The sequence below is a fragment of the Carcharhinus amblyrhynchos genome, unplaced genomic scaffold (assembly GCF_965287045.1).
Source record: "Carcharhinus amblyrhynchos unplaced genomic scaffold, sCarAmb.v2.hapA chromosome_1173, whole genome shotgun sequence".
Lineage (NCBI taxonomy): Eukaryota > Metazoa > Chordata > Chondrichthyes > Carcharhiniformes > Carcharhinidae > Carcharhinus > Carcharhinus amblyrhynchos.
In genome coordinates, this window is record NW_027650913.1 from 1 (window position 1) to 22,500 (window position 22,500).

General features: G+C 51.3%; 1 protein-coding gene across 1 annotated transcript in view; it reads right to left on the bottom strand.

Annotated features, from left to right (window-relative positions):
* Window positions 1–204: 204 nt before the first annotated feature.
* LOC145340587 (tumor necrosis factor receptor superfamily member 5-like) overlaps window positions 205–22,500 on the bottom strand; it is a gene marked incomplete at its 3' end in the record, with an annotated part of 27,243 nt that continues 4,947 nt past the window's right edge. The window contains exons 2-7 of the mRNA XM_080185053.1: window positions 11,129–11,231; window positions 9,618–9,743; window positions 9,226–9,375; window positions 5,094–5,184; window positions 2,755–2,879; window positions 205–312 (exon numbers count right to left, since the gene is read on the bottom strand). Of these exons, the coding sequence (XP_080041179.1) occupies window positions 205–312; window positions 2,755–2,879; window positions 5,094–5,184; window positions 9,226–9,375; window positions 9,618–9,743; window positions 11,129–11,231 (703 nt within the window). The remainder of the gene's footprint in view (window positions 313–2,754; window positions 2,880–5,093; window positions 5,185–9,225; window positions 9,376–9,617; window positions 9,744–11,128; window positions 11,232–22,500) is intronic.

Consider the following 22,500-nt stretch of genomic DNA (forward strand, 5'->3'; position numbering starts at 1 on the left):
GCCTCCCAGCCAGAGCAAGGTGGGGAGCAAGCGGGGAGTAGCGAGCCTCGCACAGAGCCCTCGCACAGAGCCTCGCACGCCTGCCCTCTCCCAATCCCGTCGCTGCCTCAGCCAGCGTCGCCTGAGGTGGGAGACTGTCGGCGCGAGGGGAGGGGAGGAGGCCTGACATTGGCCTCAGGACCGCAGCTCGAGGGGCGGACTTACCTTCACAAAATCTGGACCTCCGATTGCAGGCAATAAAAGCAGCCAGAAAAACACAACAGACACAAGTGATGGATAATACAACAGTTAACACATCAGATTTACCCAGACCTGCAAAAGAAAAGAGATCATTAGATACAGAGTAAAGCTCCCTCTACACTGTCCCCCCATCAAACACTCCCAGGACAGGTACAGCATGGGGTTAGATACAGGGTAAAGCTCCCTCTACACTGTCCCCATCAAACACTCCCAAGACAGGTACAGCACGGGGTTAGATACAGGGTAAAGCTCCCTCTACACTGTCCCCCCCATCAAACACTCCCAGGACAGGGACAGCACGGGGTTAGATACAGAGTAAAGCTCCCACTACACTGTCCCCCCATCAAACACTCCCAGGACAGGTACAGCACGGGGTTAGATACAGAGTAAAGCTCCCTCTACACTGTCCCCCCCATCAAACACTCCCAGGACAGGGACAGCACGGGGTTAGATACAGAGTAAAGCTCCCTCTACACTGTCCCCATCAAACACTCCCAGGACAGGTACAGCACGGGGTTAGATACAGAGTAAAGCTCCCTCTACACTGTCCCCCCCATCAAACACTCCCAGGACAGGTACGGCACGGGGTTAGATACAGAGTAAAGCTCCCTCTACACTGTCCCCCCATCAAACACTCCCAGGACAGGGACAGCACGGGGTTAGATACAGAGTAAAGCTCCCTCTACACTGTCCCCCCATCAAACACTCCCAGGACAGGTACAGCACAGGGTTAGATACAGAGTAAAGCTCCCTCTACACTGTCCCCCATCAAACACTCCCAGGACAGGTACAGCACGGGGTTAGATACAGAGTAAAGCTCCCTCTACACTGTCCCCCCATCAAACACTCCCAGGACAGGTACAGCACAGGGTTAGATACAGAGTAAAGCTCCCTCTACACTATCCCCCATCAAACACTCCCAGGACAGGTACAGCACGGGGTTAGATACAGAGTAAAGCTCCCTCTACACTATCCCCCATCAAACACTCCCAGGACAGGTACAGCACGGGGTTAGATACAGAGTAAAGGTCCCTCTACACTGTCCCCCCATCAAACACTCCCAGGACAGGTACAGCACGGGGTTAGATACAGAGTAAAGCTCCCTCTACACTGTCCCCCCATCAAACACTCCCAGGACAGGTACAGCACGGGGTTAGATACAGAGTAAAGCTCCCTCTACACTGTCCCCATCAAACACTCCCAGGACAGGTACAGCACGGGGTTAGATACAGAGTAAAGCTCCCTCTACACTGTCCCCATCAAACACTCCCAGGACAGGTACAGCACGGGGTTAGATACAGAGTAAAGCTCCCTCTACACTGTCCCCCCCATCAAACACTCCCAGGACAGGTACAGCACAGGCTTAGATATAGAGTAAAGCTCCCTCTGCACTGTCCCCCCATCAAACACTCCCAGGACAGGGACAGCACGGGGTTAGATACAGAGTAAAGCTCCCTCTACACTGTCCCCCCCATCAAACACTCCCAGGACACGTACAGCACGGGGTTAGATACAGAGTAAAGCTCCCTCTACACTGTCCCCCATCAAACACTCCCAGGACAGGTACAGCACGGGGTTAGATACAGAGTAAAGCTCCCTCTACACTGTCCCCCCATCAAACACTCCCAGGACAGGGACAGCACGGGGTTAGATACAGAGTAAAGCTCCCTCTACACTGTCCCCCCATCAAACACTCCCAGGACAGGTACAGCACGGGGTTAGATACAGAGTAAAGCTCCCTCTACACTGTCCCCCCCATCAAACACTCCCAGGACAGGTACAGCACGGGGTTAGATACAGAGTAAAGCTCCCTCTACACTGTCCCCCATCAAACACTCCCAGGACAGGTACAGCACGGGGTTAGATACAGAGTAAAGCTCCCTCTACACTGTCCCCCCATCAAACACTCCCAGGACAGGTACAGCACGGGGTTAGATACAGAGTAAAGCTCCCTCTACACTGTCCCCCCCATCAAACACTCCCAGGACAGGTACAGCACGGGGTTAGATACAGAGTAAAGCTCCCTCTACACTGTCCCCCATCAAACACTCCCAGGACAGGTACAGCACGGGGTTAGATACAGAGTAAAGCTCCCTCTACACTGTCCCCCTCATCAAACACTCCCAGGACAGGTACAGCACGGGGTTAGATACAGAGTAAAGCTCCCTCTACACTGTCCCCCCATCAAACACTCCCAGGACAGGTACAGCACGGGGTTAGATACAGAGTAAAGCTCCCTCTACACTGTCCCCCCCATCAAACACTCCCAGGACAGTTACAGCACGGGGTTAGATACAGAGTAAAGCTCCCTCTACACTGTCCCCCCATCAAACACTCCCAGGACAGGTACAGCACGGGGTTAGATACAGAGTAAAGCTCCCTCTACACTGTCCCCCCATCAAACACTCCCAGGACAGGTACAGCACGGGGTTAGATACAGAGTAAAGCTCCCTCTACACTGTCCCCCCATCAAACACTCCCAGGACAGGGACAGCAACGGGGTTAGATACTCACTGTTGTTCTCTCTATTGGGGGATTGGGTTTTGAGTTCTGGGACCCGGGTGGTCATGGGCTCTGAGCAGATACTGTCTGAGATTGCAGATCCCCGTTTCCACTCAACTAGTCCAAGCGCTGTACAACTGTACGGAGAGAGAGATTGAGAGAGAGAAGGAGAGAGGGAGAGGTGGACAGAGAGAGGGTGAGATGTTCAGAGAGAGAGGTGGATGGGGAGAGAGAGAGAGATGGACAGGGAGAGGGAGAGATGGACGGAGAGAGAGAGAGATGGACGGAGAGAGGGAGAGATGGACGGAGAGGGGGAGAGATGGACGGAGAGGGGGAGAGATGGGCGGAGAGGGGGAGAGATGGGCGGAGAGAGGGAGAGATGGACGGAGAGAGGGAGAGATGGACGGAGAGAGGGAGAGGTGGACGGAGAGAGGGAGAGATGGACGGAGACAGGGAGAGATGGACGGAGAGAGCGAGAGGTGGGCGGAGAGAGGGAGAGATGGACGGAGAGAGGAAGAGATGGACACAGAGAGGGAGAGATGGACGGAGAGAGGGAGAGATGGACGGAGAGAGCGAGAGATGGACGGAGACAGGGAGAGATGGACACAGAGAGGGAGAGATGGACGGAGAGAGGGAGAGATGGACGGAGAGAGGGAGAGATGGACGGAGAGAGGAAGAGATGGACGGAGAGAGGGACAGATGGACGGAGAGAGGGAGAGATGGACAGAGAGAGCGAGAGATGGACGGAGAGAGGAAGAGATGGACACAGAGAGGGAGAGATGGACGGAGAGAGGGAGAGATGGACGGAGAGGGGGAGAGATGGACGGAGAGAGGGAGAGATGGACGGAGAGAGGGAGAGATGGACAGAGAGATGGATGGAGAGAGAGAGAGATGGACGGAGAGAGGGAGAGATGGACACAGAGAGGGAGAGATGGACGGAGAGAGGGAGAGATGGACACAGAGAGGGAGAGATGGACGGAGAGAGGAAGAGATGGACACAGAGAGGGAGAGATGGACGGAGAGAGCGAGAGATGGATGGAGAGAGGGAGAGATGGACGGAGAGAGGGAGAGATGGATGGAGAGAGGGAGAGATGGATGGAGAGAGGGAGAGTTGGTCGAAGAGAGGGAGATATGGATGGAGGGGGGAGAGACGGGTGGAGAGAGCGAGAGATGGGTGGAGAGAGAGATGGAGGTGGGCGGAGAGAGAGGGAGGATGAATGAGAAGGGGAGCGGGAGAAATCAAGTTCGAAGGGTGAAGAGAGAAAGAGCGAGAGAGAATGACAGAGAGAGCGAGGTGATCAGAAGAAGGAGGGAAGCAGAGGGATAGATACAAAATGAGTCAAATTAATTTGCGATAATAGCCAGAGGGATAAATTTCCAATCTTTATTTCAATATATCAACATCTGATCGAGCATCTGTGCCTCTGAGAGAATCAATACTGAGGGTGTTCCGCACTCTCCAATTCCCCAATTATCCCAAAGACCATCCCTCTAATCCCCCTAACTCTCCATCGAAGACCATCCCTCTAATCCCCCTAACTCTCCATCGAAGACCATCCCTCTAATCCCCTAACTCTCCATCGAAGACCATCCCTCTAATCCCCCTAACTCTCCATCGAAGACCCTCCCTCTAATCCCCTAACTCTCCATCGAAGACCATCCCTCTAATCCCCCTAACTCTCCATCGAAGACCATCCCTCTAATCCCCTAACTCTCCCATCGAAGACCATCCCTCTAATCACATAACTCTCCATCGAAGACCATCCCTCTAATCCCCTAACTCTCCATCGAAGACCATCCCTCTAATCCCCTAACTCTCCATCGAAGACCATCCCTCTAATCACATAACTCTCCATCGAAGACCATCCCTCTAATCCCCCTAACTCTCCCATCAAAGACCATCCCTCTAATCCCCTAACTCTCCCATCGAAGACCATCCCTCTAATCCCCTAACTCTCCATCGAAGACCATCCCTCTAATCCCCTAACTCTCCATCGAAGACCATCCCTCTAATCCCCCTAACTCTCCATCGAAGACCCTCCCTCTAATCCCCTAACTCTCCATCGAAGACCATCCCTCTAATCCCCCTAACTCTCCATCGAAGACCATCCCTCTAATCCCCTAACTCTCCCATCGAAGACCATCCCTCTAATCACATAACTCTCCATCGAAGACCATCCCTCTAATCCCCTAACTCTCCCATCGAAGACCATCCCTCTAATCCCCTAACTCTCCATCGAAGACCCTCCCTCTAATCCCCTAACTCTCCCATCGAAGACCCTCCCTCTAATCTCCATCGAAGACCCATTCCGATAGTCAATGTAACGGTTTGTCTTGAAGATTATTCTTACTTTTTGTGACTTCGACATTTTTCGACTGTCGATTCATTCTGGAAAGTTCCGGTTGGACATTCTCGGCAGATGGTGTCCAACATTGGAGAACCTATAGCAGCAAAATGGGAGAATTCTCACAAAGAGATACGGGGAGTGAGTTACAGACTGGAATTTAATCGAGGGGTTCGGGGTGGTTTATATACAGAATAACAGATACCCGGGAGTGAGTTACAGACTGGAATCTAATCGAGGGGTTTGGGGTGGTTTATATACAGAATAACAGATACCCGGGAGTGAGTTACAGACTGGAATCTAATCGAGGGGTTCGGGGTGGTTTATATATAGAATAACAGATACCCGGGAGTGAGTTACAGACTGGAATCTAATCGAGGGGTTCGGGGTGGTTTATATACAGAATAACAGATACCCGGGAGTGAGTTACAGACTGGAATCTAATAGAGGGGTTCGGGGTGGTTTATATACAGAATAACAGATACCCGGGAGTGAGTTACAGACTGGAATCGAATCGAGGGGCTCGGGGTGGTTTATATACAGAATAACAGATACCCGGGAGTGAGTTACAGACTGGAATCTAATCGAGGGGTTCGGGATGGTTTATATATAGAATAACTGATACCCGGGAGTGAGTTACAGACTGGAATCTAATCGAGGGGTTCGGGGTGGTTTATATACAGAATAACAGATACCCGGGAGTGAGTTACAGACTGGAATCTAATCGAGGGGTTCGGGGTGGTTTATATACCGAATAACAGATACCCGGGAGTGAGTTACAGACTGGAATCTAATCGAGGGGTTCGGTGTGGTTTATATAGAATAACAGATACCCGGGAGTGAGTTACAGACTGGAATCTAATCGAGGGGTTCGGGGTGGTTTATATACAGAATAACAGATACCCGGGAGTGAGTTACAGACTGGAATCTAATCGAGGGGTTCGGGGTGGTTTATATATAGAATAACAGATACCCGGGAGTGAGTTACAGACTGGAATCTAATCGAGGGGTTCGGGGTGGTTTATATATAGAATAACAGATACCCGGGAGTGAGTTACAGACAGGAATCTAATCGAGGGGTTCGGCGGGGTTTATATATAGAATAACAGATACCCGGGAGTGATTTACAGACTGGAATCTAATCGAGGGGTTCGGGGTGGTTTATATATAGAATAACAGATACCCGGGAGTGAGTTACAGACTGGAATCTAATCGAGAGGTTCGGGGTGGTTTATATACAGAATAACAGATACCCGGGAGTGAGTTACAGACTGGAATCTAATCGAGGGGTTCGGGATGGTTTATATATAGAATAACAGATACCCGGGAGTGAGTTACAGACTGGAATCTAATCGAGGGGTTCGGGGTGGTTTATATACAGAATAACAGATACCCGGGGGTGAGTTACAGACTGGAATCTAATCGAGGGGTTCGGGGTGGTTTATATATAGAATAACAGATACCCGGGAGTGAGTTACAGACTGGAATCTAATCGAGAGGCTCGGGGTGGTTTATATGTAGAATAACAGATACCCGGGAGTGAGTTACAGACTGGAATCTAATCGAGAGGTTCGGGGTGGTTTATATGTAGAATAACAGATACCCGGGAGTGAGTTACAGACTGGAATCTAATCGAGGGGTTCGGGGTGGTTTATATATAGAATAACAGATACCCGGGAGTGAGTTACAGACTGGAATCTAATCGAGGGGTTCGGGGTGGTTTATATACAGAATAACAGATACCCGGGGGTGAGTTACAGACTGGAATCTAATCGAGGGGTTCGGGGTGGTTTATATACAGAATAACAGATACCCGGGAGTGAGTTACAGACTGGAATCTAATCGAGGGGTTCGGGGTGGTTTATATACAGAATAACAGATACCCGGGAGTGAGTTACAGACTGGAATCTAATCGAGGGGTTCGGGGTGGTTTATATACCGAATAACAGATACCCGGGAGTGAGTTACAGACTGGAATCTAATCGAGGGGTTCGGTGTGGTTTATATAGAATAACAGATACCCGGGAGTGAGTTACAGACTGGAATCTAATCGAGGGGTTCGGGGTGGTTTATATACAGAATAACAGATACCCGGGAGTGAGTTACAGACTGGAATCTAATCGAGGGGTTCGGGGTGGTTTATATATAGAATAACAGATACCCGGGAGTGAGTTACAGACTGGAATCTAATCGAGGGGTTCGGGGTGGTTTATATATAGAATAACAGATACCCGGGAGTGAGTTACAGACAGGAATCTAATCGAGGGGTTCGGCGGGGTTTATATATAGAATAACAGATACCCGGGAGTGATTTACAGACTGGAATCTAATCGAGGGGTTCGGGGTGGTTTATATATAGAATAACAGATACCCGGGAGTGAGTTACAGACTGGAATCTAATCGAGAGGTTCGGGGTGGTTTATATGTAGAATAACAGATACCCGGGAGTGAGTTACAGACTGGAATCTAATCGAGGGGTTCGGGGTGGTTTATATATAGAATAACAGATACCCGGGAGTGAGTTACAGACTGGAATCTAATCGAGGGGTTCGGGGTGGTTTATATACAGAATAACAGATACCCGGGGGTGAGTTACAGACTGGAATCTAATCGAGGGGTTCGGGGTGGTTTATATATAGAATAACAGATACCCGGGAGTGAGTTACAGACTGGAATCTAATCGAGAGGTTCGGGGTGGTTTATATGTAGAATAACAGATACCCGGGAGTGAGTTACAGACTGGAATCTAATCGAGAGGTTCGGGGTTGTTTATATGTAGAATAACAGATACCCGGGAGTGAGTTACAGACTGGAATCTAATCGAGGGGTTCGGGGTGGGTTATATATAGAATAACAGATACCCGGGAGTGAGTTACAGACTGGAATCTAATCGAGGGGTTCGGGGTGGTTTATATACAGAATAACAGATACCCGGGGGTGAGTTACAGACTGGAATCTAATCGAGGGGTTCGGGGTGGTTTATATACAGAATAACAGATACCCGGGAGTGAGTTACAGACTGGAATCTAATCGAGGGGTTCGGGGTGGTTTATATACAGAATAACAGATACCCGGGAGTGAGTTACAGACTGGAATCTAATCGAGGGGTTCGGGGTGGTTTATATACAGAATAACAGATACCCGGGAGTGAGTTACAGACTGGAATCTAATCGAGGGGTTCGGGGTGGTTTATATACAGAATAACAGATAACCGGGAGCGAGTTACAGACTGGAATCTAATCGAGGGGTTCGGGGTGGTTTATATACAGAATAACAGATACCCGGGAGTGAGTTACAGACTGGAATCTAATCGACGGGTTCGGGGTGGTTTATATATAGAATAACAGATACCCGGGAGTGAGTTACAGACTGGAATCTAATCGAGGGGTTCGGGGTGGTTTATATATAGAATAACAGATACCCGGGAGTGAGTTACAGACTGGAATCTAATCGAGGGGTTCGGGGTGGGTTATATATAGAATAACAGATACCCGGGAGTGAGTTACAGACTGGAATCTAATCGAGGGGTTCGGGGTGGTTTATATACAGAATAACAGATACCCGGGAGCGAGTTACAGACTGGAATCTAATCGAGGGGTTCGGGGTGGTTTATATATAGAATAACAGATACCCGGGAGTGAGTTACAGACTGGAATCTAATCGAGGGGTTCGGGGTGGTTTATATATCGAATAACAGATACCCGGGAGTAAGTTACAGACTGGAATCTAATCGAGGGGTTCGGTGGGGTTTATATATAGAATAACAGATACCCGGGAGTGAGTTACAGACTGGAATCTAATCGAGGGGTTCGGGGTGGTTTATATACAGAATAACAGATACCCGGGAGTGAGTTACAGACTGGAATCTAATCGAGGGGTTCGGGGTGGTTTATATACAGAATAACAGATACCCGGGAGTGAGTTACAGACTGGAATCTAATCGAGGGGTTCGGGGTGGTTTATATACAGAATAACAGATACCCGGGAGTGAGTTACAGACTGGAATCTAATCGAGGGGTTCGGGGTGGTTTATATACAGAATAACAGATACCCGGGAGTGAGTTACGGACTGGAATCTAATCGAGGGGTTCGGGGAGTGTATCCGGTCGGTAGCCGGTGGGGGGGGAGGGCACCTTACCAGGTTGTACCAGCTCCGACCCTGGGCCACATTCACTGTGGGGGTTGCACTCTGCGCAGTTGTCCCACGAGACGCAATGATGCCCCTCCCGACACTGACACTCGGTGTTGCGTTCGGGGGTGCAGTTAGTCTTGACAACCAGACCCCTTCCTGAGGGAGAGAATGCAGACGACTTAATTACTCACCAAAATCAAATACACAGGAACAGGACGAGGCCATTCATCCCGTCTCTCTCTCTCTCTCCCTCTCTCTCTCTCCAGCCCGTTACACAGGAACAGGAGGGGTCCATTGGGCCCCTCTGTGTCCAACGCAGTTCCCTCCCCACCTCCCGCCCCTACCCCGACCCCCGTTGACCCTGGGGAAGTGAGAGTGGAAGCTCCGTCGGAACATACGGTGATCGCAGGAGGAACAGAGATGACATTCCCGGATATAATTCCAGAAGGCGGTGTATTCTCCAGGGGAGCAGGTCCGGCACTGAGTCTCTGATTGCCTTGTACAGCGCTGGGAGGCGTAGGAACCTGTCACAGGACCAAATCAATGTCACTCACAAAATCTGTTCCAGTCAACGAGGAACTAAATAGACAATAGACCCAACACAACAGCTCTATCCCCCCATCAAACACTCCCAGGACAGGGACAGCACGGGGTTAGATACAGAGTAAAGCTCCCCCTACACTGTCCCCATCAAACACTCCCAGGACAGGTACAGCACGGGGTTAGATACAGAGTAAAGCTCCCTCTACACTGTCCCCCCCATCAAACACTCCCAGGACAGGTACAGCACGGGGTTAGATACAGAGTAAAGCTCCCTCTACATTGTCCCCATCAAACACTCCCAGGACAGGGACAGCACGGGGTTAGATACTGAGTAAAGGTCCCTCTACACTGTCCCCCCATCAAACACTCCCAGGAGAGGTACAGCACGGGGTTAGATACAGAGTAAAGCTCCCTCTACACTGTCCCCCCCATCAAACACTCCCACAACAGGGACAGCACGGGGTTAGATACAGAGTAAAGCTCCCTCTACACTGTCCCCCCATCAAACACTCCCAGGACAGGGACAGCACGGGGTTAGATACAGAGTAAAGCTCCCTCTACACTGTCCCCCCCATCAAACACTCCCAGGACAGGGACAGCACGGGGTTAGATACAGAGTAAAGCTCCCTCTACACTGTCCCTCCATCAAACACTCCCAGGACAGGTACAGCATGGGGTTAGATACAGAGTAAAGCAGCCTCTACACTGTTCCCATCAAACACTCCCAGGACAGGTACAGCACGGGGTTAGATACAGAGTAAAGCTCCCTCTACACTGTCCCCCCATCAAACACTCCCAGGACAGGTACAGCACGGGGTTAGATACAGAGTAAAGCTCCCTCTACACTGTCCCCCCATCAAACACTCCCAGGACAGGTACAGCACAGGGTTAGATACAGAGTAAAGCTCCCTCTACACTGTCCCCCCATCAAACACTCCCAGGGCAGGTACAGCACGGGGTTAGATACAGACTAAATCTCCCTCTACACTGTCCCCATCAAACACTCCCAGGACAGGTACAGCACGGGGTTAGATACAGAGTAAAGCTCCCTCTACACTGTCCCCCATCAAACACTCCCAGGACAGGTACAGCACGGGGTTAGATACAGAGTAAAGCTCCCTCTACACTGTCCCCCCATCAAACACTCCCAGGACAGGTACAGCACGGGGTTAGATACAGAGTAAAGCTCCCTCTGCACTGTCCCCCCATCAAACACTCCCAGGACAGGTACAGCACGGGGTTAGATACAGAGTAAAGCTCCCTCTACACTGTCCCCCCATCAAACACTCCCAGGACAGGTACAGCACGGGGTTAGATACAGAGTAAAGCTCCCTGTAGTGGTTGTGAAAGTGGAATTAGTTCCTACCTGGGGGACATTTCTTACAGCAGGTATCACGACCCTTGATGTAATATTCTCTCGTTGCGTTGCAACGGCTCCCCGAGACAGGGTGCGGGTTTGACCTGGAGACCTGGAGCAAGGGGGCAAGGGTGAGAGGTCAGAGAGCAAAACCTTCAGGGGGTGACGAGCATTCATTCATCGGAGTCACAGATCGGGGGGGGAGAACTCGGAGCCCACCCATCGTCCAGAGGCAAGATCCCACCAGCACCAAATCATCGTGTCAGTTCCAGCAGGAGGGTATTCACTCTCTTTTTCTCTCCAGCTTGTCACACAAGAAGAGGAGGAGGCCATTCAGCCCATCGAGCTTGCTTCTCCATACGTTGCGAGCACCCCTGACCACTGAATGCAACATCCTGATGCCCCGTCATCTCCCCGAAATCCTTGGATCCCTTTAGCCCAAAGAGCGACATCTAGTTCCTTCTTGTCATCGTACAACCTTTTGTCCTCAACAACTTTATGTGGGAGTGAACATAGAACATTACAGCGCAGAACAGGCCCTTCGGCCCACGATGTTGCGCCGACCAGTTAAAAAAGCAATGACCCTCTAACCTAAACCAATCCCTTTCTGTCCATAAACCTATCCACGGATCTCTTAAACGCCCCCAAACTAGGCGCATCTACAACTGCAACAGGCAGGGCATTCCAATCCCTCACCACCCTCTGGGTAAAGAACCTACCCCTGACATCCGTCCTATAACTACCCCCCCTTAATTTAAAGCCATGCCCCCTCGTGCTAGCTTTCTCCATCCGAGGAAAAAGGCTATCACTGTCCACCCTATCCAAACCTCTAATCATCTTATATGTTTCAATAAGGTCTCCTCTTAGCCTCCTTCTTTCTAACAAAAACAACCTCAAATCCCTCAATCTCTCCTCATAGGACCTCCCCTCCATACCAGGCAACATCCTGGTAAACCTCCTCTGCACCCTCTCCAAAGCCTCCACATCCTTCCTGTAATGTGGGGACCAGAACTGCACACAGTACTCCAAGTGCGGCCGCACCAGAGTTGTGTACAGTTGCAACATGACGCTGTGACTCCTAAATTCAATCCCCCTACCAATAAACGCCAAGACACCGTATGCCTACTTAACAACCTTATCTACTTGATTCCCAACTTTCAGGGATCTATGTACACATACACCTAGATCCCTCTGTCCATCCACACTATTCAGAGTCCTACCGTTAGCCCTATACTCAACACATCTGTTATTCCTACCAAAGTGAATTACCTCACACTTCTCCGCATTAAACTCCATCCGCCACCTCTCGGCCCAGCTCTGCAACTTGTCCAAGTCTCCCTGTAAACTAAGACGCCCTTCCTCACAATCTACCACACCTCCGACTTTGGTGTCATCAGCAAATTTACTAATCCACCCAACTATACCCTCATCCAGATCATTTATAAAAATTACAAACAGAAACAGAAATTACAAATTACAAACAAAATTACAAAATTCCACCTCTGGGGGATGAGATTTTTCCTCACCTCCATCTCCTTATCCTCAAACTATAACCCCTCCACCTGCGCCCCCCCCAAGGTTCTGGGCTCCCCCCACCTTGGGGAATATTCTTTCCGAATCTAACCCTGTCTAACGCTGTTTGAGCTTTTATAAGTTTCCATATCTCACACAGAGACGAGACAGGGAACGAGACGGAGAACCTGGTGAGCTGGGCGCGGGGACAATAATCTCTCCCCCAACGAGACGATGGAGATGGTCACCGGCTTCAGGAGGTGTAAAGGGGAACCTGCCCCCCCCTTCCCTGCTGTCTACATCAACGGGGACTGAGTAGAAAGGCTCGAGAGAGCTTCAAGGTGTCCAGATCACCGACAACCTGTCCTAGTTCCCCCCACAACGCTGACACTATAGTTAAGAAAGCCCCACCTCTACTTTCTCAGCAGACTAAGGAAATTGGGCATGTCCGCTACGGACTCTCCCCAACTTTTACAGACGCCCCCCATAGAAAGCATTCTCTCTGGGTTGGATCACAGCTCGGTCTGGGATCCTGCTGTGCCCAAGACCACAAGGAACTACAAAAGGGGTGGTGAATGTAGCCCCCCAATCCCATCACACAAACCAGCCTCCCATCCATTGACTCCGTCTACACTTCCCGCTGCCTCGGGGGGGGGGGAAAAGCAGCCGGGATAATTAAGGACCCCCCCCACACACACCCCGGACATTCTCTCTCCCACCTTCTTCCGTCGGGGGAAAAAGATACAAAAGTCTGAGGTCCCGTACCGACCGACTCAAGAACAGCTTCTTCCCTGCTGCTGTCAGACTTTTGAATGGACCCACCTCGCGTTAAGCTGATCTTTCTCTACACCCTCGCTGTGACTGTAACACTACATTCTGCACCCTCTCCTTTCCTTCTCTATGAATGGTATGCTTTGTCTGTACTGCGCGTGAGAAACAATACTTTTCACTGTATCCCAGTGACAATAATAAATCAAATCACATATTAAGTTGATCTTTCTCTACACCCTCGCTGTGACTGTAACACTACATTCTGCACCCTCTCCTTTCCTTCTCTATGAACGGTATGCTTTGTCTGTATAACGTGTAAGAAACAATACTTTTCACTGTATCCCAGTGACAATAATAAATCAAATCAAATATTAAGCTGATCTTTCTCTACACCCTCGCTGTGACTGTAACACTACATTCTGCACCCTCTCCTTTCCTTCTCTATGAATGGTATGCTTTGTCTGTATAACGTGTAAGAAACAATACTTTTCACTGTATCCCAGTGACAATAATGAATCAAATCAAATCAAATTAGATCAAAAACTCCCCCCCAAGCACCCCGAACTCCAGGGAAAACAATCCCAACCTCGTCACTCTCTCCTGAGTCCCGCCATCCCCGGGAATCAGCCTGGGAAACCCTTCGCCGCACTCCCTCCAGAGCGAGAACACCCTTCCTCGCAAAAGGAGACCCCCCACCGAAACTGCCACCCGATACTCTCGGAGTGGCCTCCCCGAGGCCCCTGTATCATTGGAACAACACATCCCGAAGACAATAAGAGATTGGAGCAGAATGAGGCCACTCGGCCCACCAAGTCTGCTCCCCCATTCTATCACGGCTGATATTTTTCTCCTCCCCCTGTTCTCCTGGCCTTTTCCCCCCCAATCCCCCTTATTAATCAGGAACCTCTCTCTCCCTCTGTCTCAGAGACACTCAGTAACCCCGACCCCCCTCTGTGGCAAAGATTCCCCCACATTCCCCACTCTCTGGGTGAGGAAATCCCTCCTGTTTTAAAGGACCGTCCCTTCACCCTGAGGTTGTGCCCTCTCTGGTTCGGGTTTTTCCTCCGGGTGGGAACACCCTCTCCCCGTCCCACTCTATCCAGGGGCCCTCGCTGTAAGTTTCAATCAGATTCCTCCCCCTAATCATTCTAAACTCCCATCCAGTACAGACCCAGAGTCCCTCAAGCTCCTCATTCCAGGGATCGTTCTTGCCAACCCTCCCTCTGGACCCCTCTCCGAGAGCCCGGCACCTCCTTCCTGAGATAAACCCACCCCCCGTCCCCAAACTCAGATCTTCTCAAGCCAACCTGCTGTCTGATCCCAGGCAGGAGTTGGGAGGATTTTGGAAAATTAAAAGCCCGGGTGGATATCAGGGGGCTCGGGAAAGGCCAGAGAAGGGGGGTGCGGGGGCGGGGGCGCAAGGACACGGTGCACAGAATGCAACATCAGGTCACAGAGCTTCACAGCAGGGAAACTGGCCCTTCGCCCATCGTGTCTGTGCTATCTGTACCCATCCCAGTTTCCAACCCTCACTCCCCAGCCTTATACCTCTGTGACATTTGAGGTGCTCATCCATACACTTCTGAATTGTGGTGAGAGATTATTATCTTTTCATCTGATTTATTATTGTCTCCGGGATACAGTGAAAAGTATTGTTTCTTGCGCTCTATATAGACAAAGCATACCGTTCATAGAGAAGGAAAGGAGCACACTGAAAAGTATTGTTTCTTGCGCTCTATATAGACAAAGCATACCATTCATAGAGAAGGAAAGGAGAGGGTGCAGAAGGTAATGTTACACTCACAGCGAGAGTGTAGAGAAAGATCAAGTTAATATTTGATTTATTATTGTCACTGGGATACAGTGAAAAGTATTGTTTCTTGCGCGCTATACAGACAAAGCATACCATTCATAGAGAAGGAAAGGACAGGGTGCAGAATGTAGTGTCACAGTCACAGCGAGGGTGTAGAGAAAGATCAGCTTAATATTTGATTTATTCTTAACACATGTATTAAGATACAGTGAAAAGTATTGTTTCTTGCACGCTATATAAAGCATACCATTCATAGAGAAGGAAAGGAGAGGGTGCAGAATGTGGTGTTACAGTCACAGCGAGGGTGTAGAGAAAGATCAGCTTAATATTTGATTTGATTTATTATTGTCACTGGGATACAGTGAAAAGTATTGTTTCTTGCGTGCTGTACAGGCAAAGCATACCATTCATAGAGAAGGAAAGGAGAGGGTGCAGAATGTAGTGTTACAGTCACAGCGAGGGTGTAGAGAAAGATCAGCTTAATGCGAGGTGGGTCCATTCAAAAGTCTGACAGCAGCAGGGAAGAAGCTGTTCTTGAGTCGGTCGGTACGGGACCTCAGACTTTTGTATCTTATTCAAAGAATCATAAAATTGGTTTCATCGAATCTCCGCAGTGCAGAGGGAGGGAATTCGGCCCATCGAGTGTGCACTGACCACAATTCCACCCAGGCCCGATCCTGATAATCCAATGCATTTTCCCTAGGAATCGAACCCGGGTCCCTGGCGCTGTGAGACAGCAGTGCTAACCCACTGTGTCACCGTGCCCCCCCCCCGGGGAATCGAACCCGGGTCCCTGGCGCTGTGAGACAGCAGTGCTAACCCACTGTGTCACCGTGCCCCCCCCCGGGAATCGAACCCGGGTCCCTGGCGCTGTGAGACAGCAGTGCTAACCCACTGTGTCACCGTGCCCCCGGGAATCGAACCCGGGTCCCTGGCGCTGTGAGACAGCAGTGCTAACCCACTGTGTCACCGTGCCCCCGGGAATCGAACCCGGGTCCCTGGCGCTGTCAGACAGCAGTGCTAACCCACTGTGTCACGATGCTTTTCCCCGAGGCAGCGGGAAGTGTAGACGGAGTCAATGGATGGGAGGCTGGCTTGTGTGATGGGATTGGGGGCTACATTCACCACCCTTTTGTAGTTCCTTGCGGTCTTGGGCAGAGCAGGATCCCAGACCGAGCTGTGATCCAACCAGAAAGAATGCTTTCTTTGGGGCATTCCAGTCTGTAACTCACTCCCGGGTATCTGTTATTCTATATATAAACCACCCCGAACCCCTCGATCAGATTCCAGTCTGTAACTCACTCCCGGGTATCTGTTATTCTGTATATAAACCCCCCCGAACCCCTCGATTAGATTCCAGTCTGTAACTCACTCCCGGGTATCTGTTATTCTATATATAAACCACCCCGAACCCCTCGATTAGATTCCAGTCTGTAACTCACTCCCGGGTATCTGTTATTCTATATATAAACCACCCCGAACCCCTCGATTAGATTCCAGTCTGTAACTCACTCCCGGGTGTCTGTTATTCTATATATAAACCACCCCGAACCCCTCGATTAGATTCCAGTCTGTAACTCACTCCCGGGTGTCTGTTATTCTATATATAAACCACCCCGAACCCCTCGATTAGATTCCAGTCTGTAACTCACTCCCGGGTATCTGTTATTCTGTATATAAACCACCCCGAACCCCTCGATTAGATTCCAGTCTGTAACTCACTCCCGGGTATCTGTTATTCTATATATAAACCACCCCAAACCCCTCGATTAGATTCCAGTCTGGAACTCACTCCCGGGTATCTGTTATTCTATATATAAACCACCCCGAACCCCTCGATTAGATTCCAGTCTGTAACTCACTCCCGGTTATCTGTTATTCTATATATAAACCACCCCGAACCCCTCGATTAGATTCCAGTCTGTAACTCACTCCCGGGTATCTGTTACTCTGTATATAAACCACCCCGAGCCCCTCGATTAGATTCCAGTCTGTAACTCACTCCCGGGTATCTGTTACTCTGTATATAAACCACCCCGAACCCCTCGATTAGATTCCAGTCTGTAACTCACTCCCGGGTATCTGTTATTCTGTATATAAACCACCCCGAACCCCTCGATTAGATTCCAGTCTGTAACTCACTCCCGGGTATCTGTTATTCTATATATAAACCACCCCGAACCCCTCGATTAGATTCCAGTCTGTAACTCACTCCCGGGTATCTGTTATTCTGTATATAAACCACCCCGAACCCCTCGATTAGATTCCAGTCTGTAACTCACTCCCGGGAGTCTACAGAAGGATCTAGATAGGCTGGGCGAATGGGCCAGGAAATGCCAGATGGCATGTAATGTTGACAAGTGCGAGGTGGTCCACTTTGGTAGGAATAATGGTAGGAAGGACTATTACTTACGTGGAGAAAAACTGCAGCAGGCGACGGTGCAGAGGGACCTCGGGGTCCTTGTGCATGAGTCGCAAAAACCCAGCCTGCAGGTACAGCAGGTGGTCAGGAAGGCGAATGGGATGCTGGCCTTCATCGCGAGGGGGATTTACCATTTATATAGATGATCTGGAGGAGGGAACCGAGTGTAGGGTGTCGAAATTTGCAGATGACACCAAAATTGGTGGAAAGGCAAATTGTGCGGTGGGTGGTGATGAGTTTTTGATAACAGAGGGGATTAAGGGTTATGGGGAGAGGGCGGGAATGTGGAACTGAGCCAAGAGACATCAGCCATGATCTTATTGAATGGTGGGGCAGGCTCGAGGGGCTAGTTGGCCTACTCCTGCTCCTATTTCTTATGTTCTTATGTTCTTATGTATCTGTTATTCTGCATATAAACCACCCCGAAACCCTCGATTAGATTCCAGTCTGTAACTCGCTCCCGGGTATCTGTTATTCTATATATAAACCACCCCGAACCCCTCGATTAGATTCCAGTCTGTAACTCACTCCCGGGTATCTGTTATTCTGTATATAAACCACCCCGAAACCCTCGATTAGATTCCAGTCTGTAACTCACTCCCGGGTATCTGTTATTCTGTATATAAACCACCCCGAACCCCTCAATTAGATTCCAGTCTGTAACTCACTCCCGGGTATCTGTTATTCTGTATATAAACCACCCCGAACCCCTCGATTAGATTCCAGTCTGTAACTCACTCCCGGGTATCTGTTATTCTATATATAAACCACCCCGAACCCCTCGATTAGATTCCAGTCTGCAACTCACTCCCGGGTATCTGTTATCCTGTATATAAACCACCCCGAACCCCTCGATTAGATTCCAGTCTGTAACTCACTCCCGGGTATCTGTTATTCTATATATAAACCACCCCGAACCCCTCGATTAGATTCCAGTCTGTAACTCACACCCGGGTATCTGTTATTCTATATATAAACCACCCTGAACCCCTCGATTAGATTCCAGTCTGTAACTCACTCCCGGGTATCTGTTATTCTGTATATAAACCACCCCGAACCCCTCGATTAGATTCCAGTCTGTAACTCACTCCCGGGTATCTGTTATTGTATATATAAACCACCCCGAACCCCTCGATTAGATTCCAGTCTGTAACTCACTCCCGGGTATCTGTTATTCTGTTTATAAACCACCCCGAACCCCTCGATTAGATTCCAGTCTGTAACTCACTCCCGGGCATCTGTTATTCTGTATATAAACCACCCCGAACCCCTCGATTAGATTCCAGTCTGTAACTCACTCCCGGGTAGGATTATTTTCCCTTGCGTTGGTTGCCCTGTTCCTGCTGTGCTAAGGATTGCGGCCTAGCAGTTTAGGCTTTGCTGTTTGTCAGCGCCATTATGTCCCTGACCACAGGACTGGGGACTGACTCGCAGGCAACACCCTCGCTATTATCACACAGCTCGTTGCATTTGGTAACATTTATAGATTCCTCTGAGACGAGCCGAACAGGATATCTGGAGGCACATCTCACTGTGAGCAGTCAGCAATGAACTGCTGCGCCCACAGACATCAGATCTCGCATGCCCCCCCCCCGCAAGATTTAATCAGGTCAACATCACCCATGTGAACCTTTAAAAACCTATAAAGTAGGCCACAGCCTGACCTGTGGTTGATGAGGGTGCCGTGCAGCAAGTGGCAAAGAAATGAGATAGACATCAACTGCGTTGACCTATATCCGAGAGATTGTGAGATCAACATTTCCTTCCCAGAGCCCAGAATACGGTTAGACACAGGGTAAAGCTCCCTCTGCACTGTCCCCCCCATCAAACACTCCCAGGACAGGTACAGCACGGGGTTAGATACAGAGTAAAGCCCCCTCTACACTGTCCCCCATCAAACACTCCCAGGACAGGTACAGCACGGGGTTAGATACAGAGTAAAGTTCCCTCTACACTGTCCCCCCATCAAACACTCCCAGGACAGGTACAGCACGGGGTTAGATACAGAGTAAAGCTCCCTCTACACTGTCCCCCCCATCAAACACTCCCAGGACAGGTACAGCACGGGGTTAGATACAGAGTAAAGCTCCCTCTACACTGTCCCCCCCATCAAACACTCCCAGGACAGGTACAGCACGGGGTTAGATACAGAGTAAAGCTCCCTCTACACTGTCCCCCCCATCAACCACTCCCAGGACAGGTACAGCACGGGGTTAGATACAGAGTAAAGCTCCCTCTACACTGTCCCCATCAAACACTCCCAGGACAGGGACAGCACGGGGTTAGATACAGAGTAAAGCTCCCTCTACACTGTCCCCCCATCAAACACTCCCAGGACAGGTACAGCACGGGGTTAGATACAGAGTAAAGCTCCCTCTACACTGTCCCCCATCAAACACTCCCAGGACAGGTACAGCACGGGGTTAGATACAGAGTAAAGCTCCCTCTACACTGTCCCCCCATCAAACACTCCCAGGATAGATACAGCACGGGGTTAGATACAGAGTAAAGCTCCCTCTACACTGTCCCCCCATCAAACACTCCCAGGACAGGTACAGCACGGGGTTAGATACAGAGTAAAGCTCCCTCTACACTGTCCCTAATGAGCTCCCTCCATACCTGCACTGGCCCCCTACACCCCCTCCCTATCTCTGTGACCTCCTCCAGCCCCCTACACCCCCTCCCTATCTCTGTAACCTCCTCCAGCCTCCTACACCCCCTCCTTATCTCTGTAACCTCCTCCAGCCCCCTACACCCCCTCCCTATCTCTGTAACCCCCTCCAGCCCCCTACACCCCCTCCCTATCTCTGTAACCTCCTCCAGCCCCCTACCCCCCCTCCCTATCTCTGTAACCCCCTCCAGCCCCCTACACCCCCTCCCTATCTCTGTAACCCCCTCCAGCCCCCCTACACCCCCTCCCTATCTCTGTAACCTCCTCCAGCCCCCTACACCCCCTCCCTATCTCTGTAACCCCCTCAAGCCCCCTACACCCCCTCCCTATCTCTGTAACCCCCTCCAGCCCCCTACACCCCCTCCCTATCTCTGTAACCTCCTCCAGCCCCTACACCCCCTCCCTATCTCTGTAACCCCCTCCAGCCCCTACACCCCCTCCCTATCTCTGTAACCCCCTCCAGCCCCTACACCCCCTCCCTATCTCTGTAACCCCCTCAAGCCCCCTACACCCCCTCCCTATCTCTGTAACCTCCTCCAGCCCCCTACACCCCCTCCCTATCTCTGTAACCCCCTCAAGCCCCCTACACCCCCTCCCTATCTCTGTAACCCCCTCCAGCCCCCTACACCCCCTCCCTATCTCTGTAACCTCCTCCAGCCCCTACACCCCCTCCCTATCTCTGTAACCCCCTCCAGCCCCTACACCCCCTCCCTATCTCTGTAACCCCCTCCAGCCCCTACACCCCCTCCCTATCTCTGTAACCCCCTCCAGCCCCCTACACCCCCTCCCTATCTCTGTAACCCCCTCCAGCCCCCTACACCCCTCCCTATCTCTGTAACCTCCTCCAGCCCCCCTACACCCCCTCCCTATCTCTGTAACCCCCTCCAGTCCCCTACACCCCCTCCCTATCTCTGTAACCTCCTCCAGTCCCCTACACCCCCTCCCTATCTCTGTAACCCCCTCCAGCCCCCCTACACCCCCTCCCTATCTCTGTAACCTCCTCCAGCCCCCTACACCCCCTCCCTATCTCTGTAACCTCCTCCAGCCCCCTACACCCCCTCCCTATCTCTGTAACCTCCTCCAGCCCCCTACACCCCCTCCCTATCTCTGTAACCTCCTCCAGCCCCCTACACCCCCTCCCTATCTCTGTAACCTCCTCCAGCCCCCCTACACCCCCTCCCTATCTCTGTAACCTCCTCCAGCTCCCCTACACCCCCTCCCTATCTCTGTAACCTCCTCCAGCCACCCTACACCCCCTCCCTATCTCTGTAACCTCCTCCAGCCCCCTACACCCCCTCCCTATCTCTGTAACCTCCTCCAGCCCCCTACACCCCCTCCCTATCTCTGTAACCCCCTCCAGCCCCCTGCACCCCCTCCCTATCTCTGTAACCTCCTCCAGCCCCCTACACCCCCTCCCTATCTCTGTAACCCCCTCCAGCCCCCTACACCCCCTCCCTATCTCTGTAACCCCCTCCACCCCCCTACACCCCCTCCCTATCTCTGTAACCTCCTCCAGCCCCACTACACCCCCTCCCTATCTCTGTAACCTCCTCCAGCCCCCCTACACCCCCTCCCTATCTCTGTAACCTCCTCCAGCCCCCTACACCCCCTCCCTATCTCTGTAACCCCCTCCAGCCCCCTACACCCCCTCCCTATCTCTGTAACCTCCTCCAGCCCCCTACACCCCCTCCCTATCTCTGTAACCTCCTCCAGCCCCCTACACCCCCTCCCTATATCTGTAACCCCCTCCAGTCCCCTACACCCCCTCCCTATCTCTGTAACCCCCTCCAGCCCCCCTACACCCCCTCCCTATCTCTGTAACCTCCTCCAGCCCCCTACACCCCCTCCCTATCTCTGTAACCCCCTCCAGCCCCCTACACCCCCTCCCTATCTCTGTAACCCCCTCCACCCCCCTACACCCCCTCCCTATCTCTGTAACCTCCTCCAGCCCCCCTACACCCCCTCCCTATCTCTGTAACCTCCTCCAGCCCCCCTACACCCCCTCCCTATCTCTGTAACCTCCTCCAGCCCCCTACACCCCCTCCCTATCTCTGTTACCCCCTCCAGCCCCCTACACCCCCTCCCTATCTCTGTAACCTCCTCCAGCCCCCTACACCCCCTCCCTATCTCTGTAACCTCCTCCAGCCCCCCTACAGCCCCTCCGTATCTCTGTAACCTCCTCCAGCCCCCTA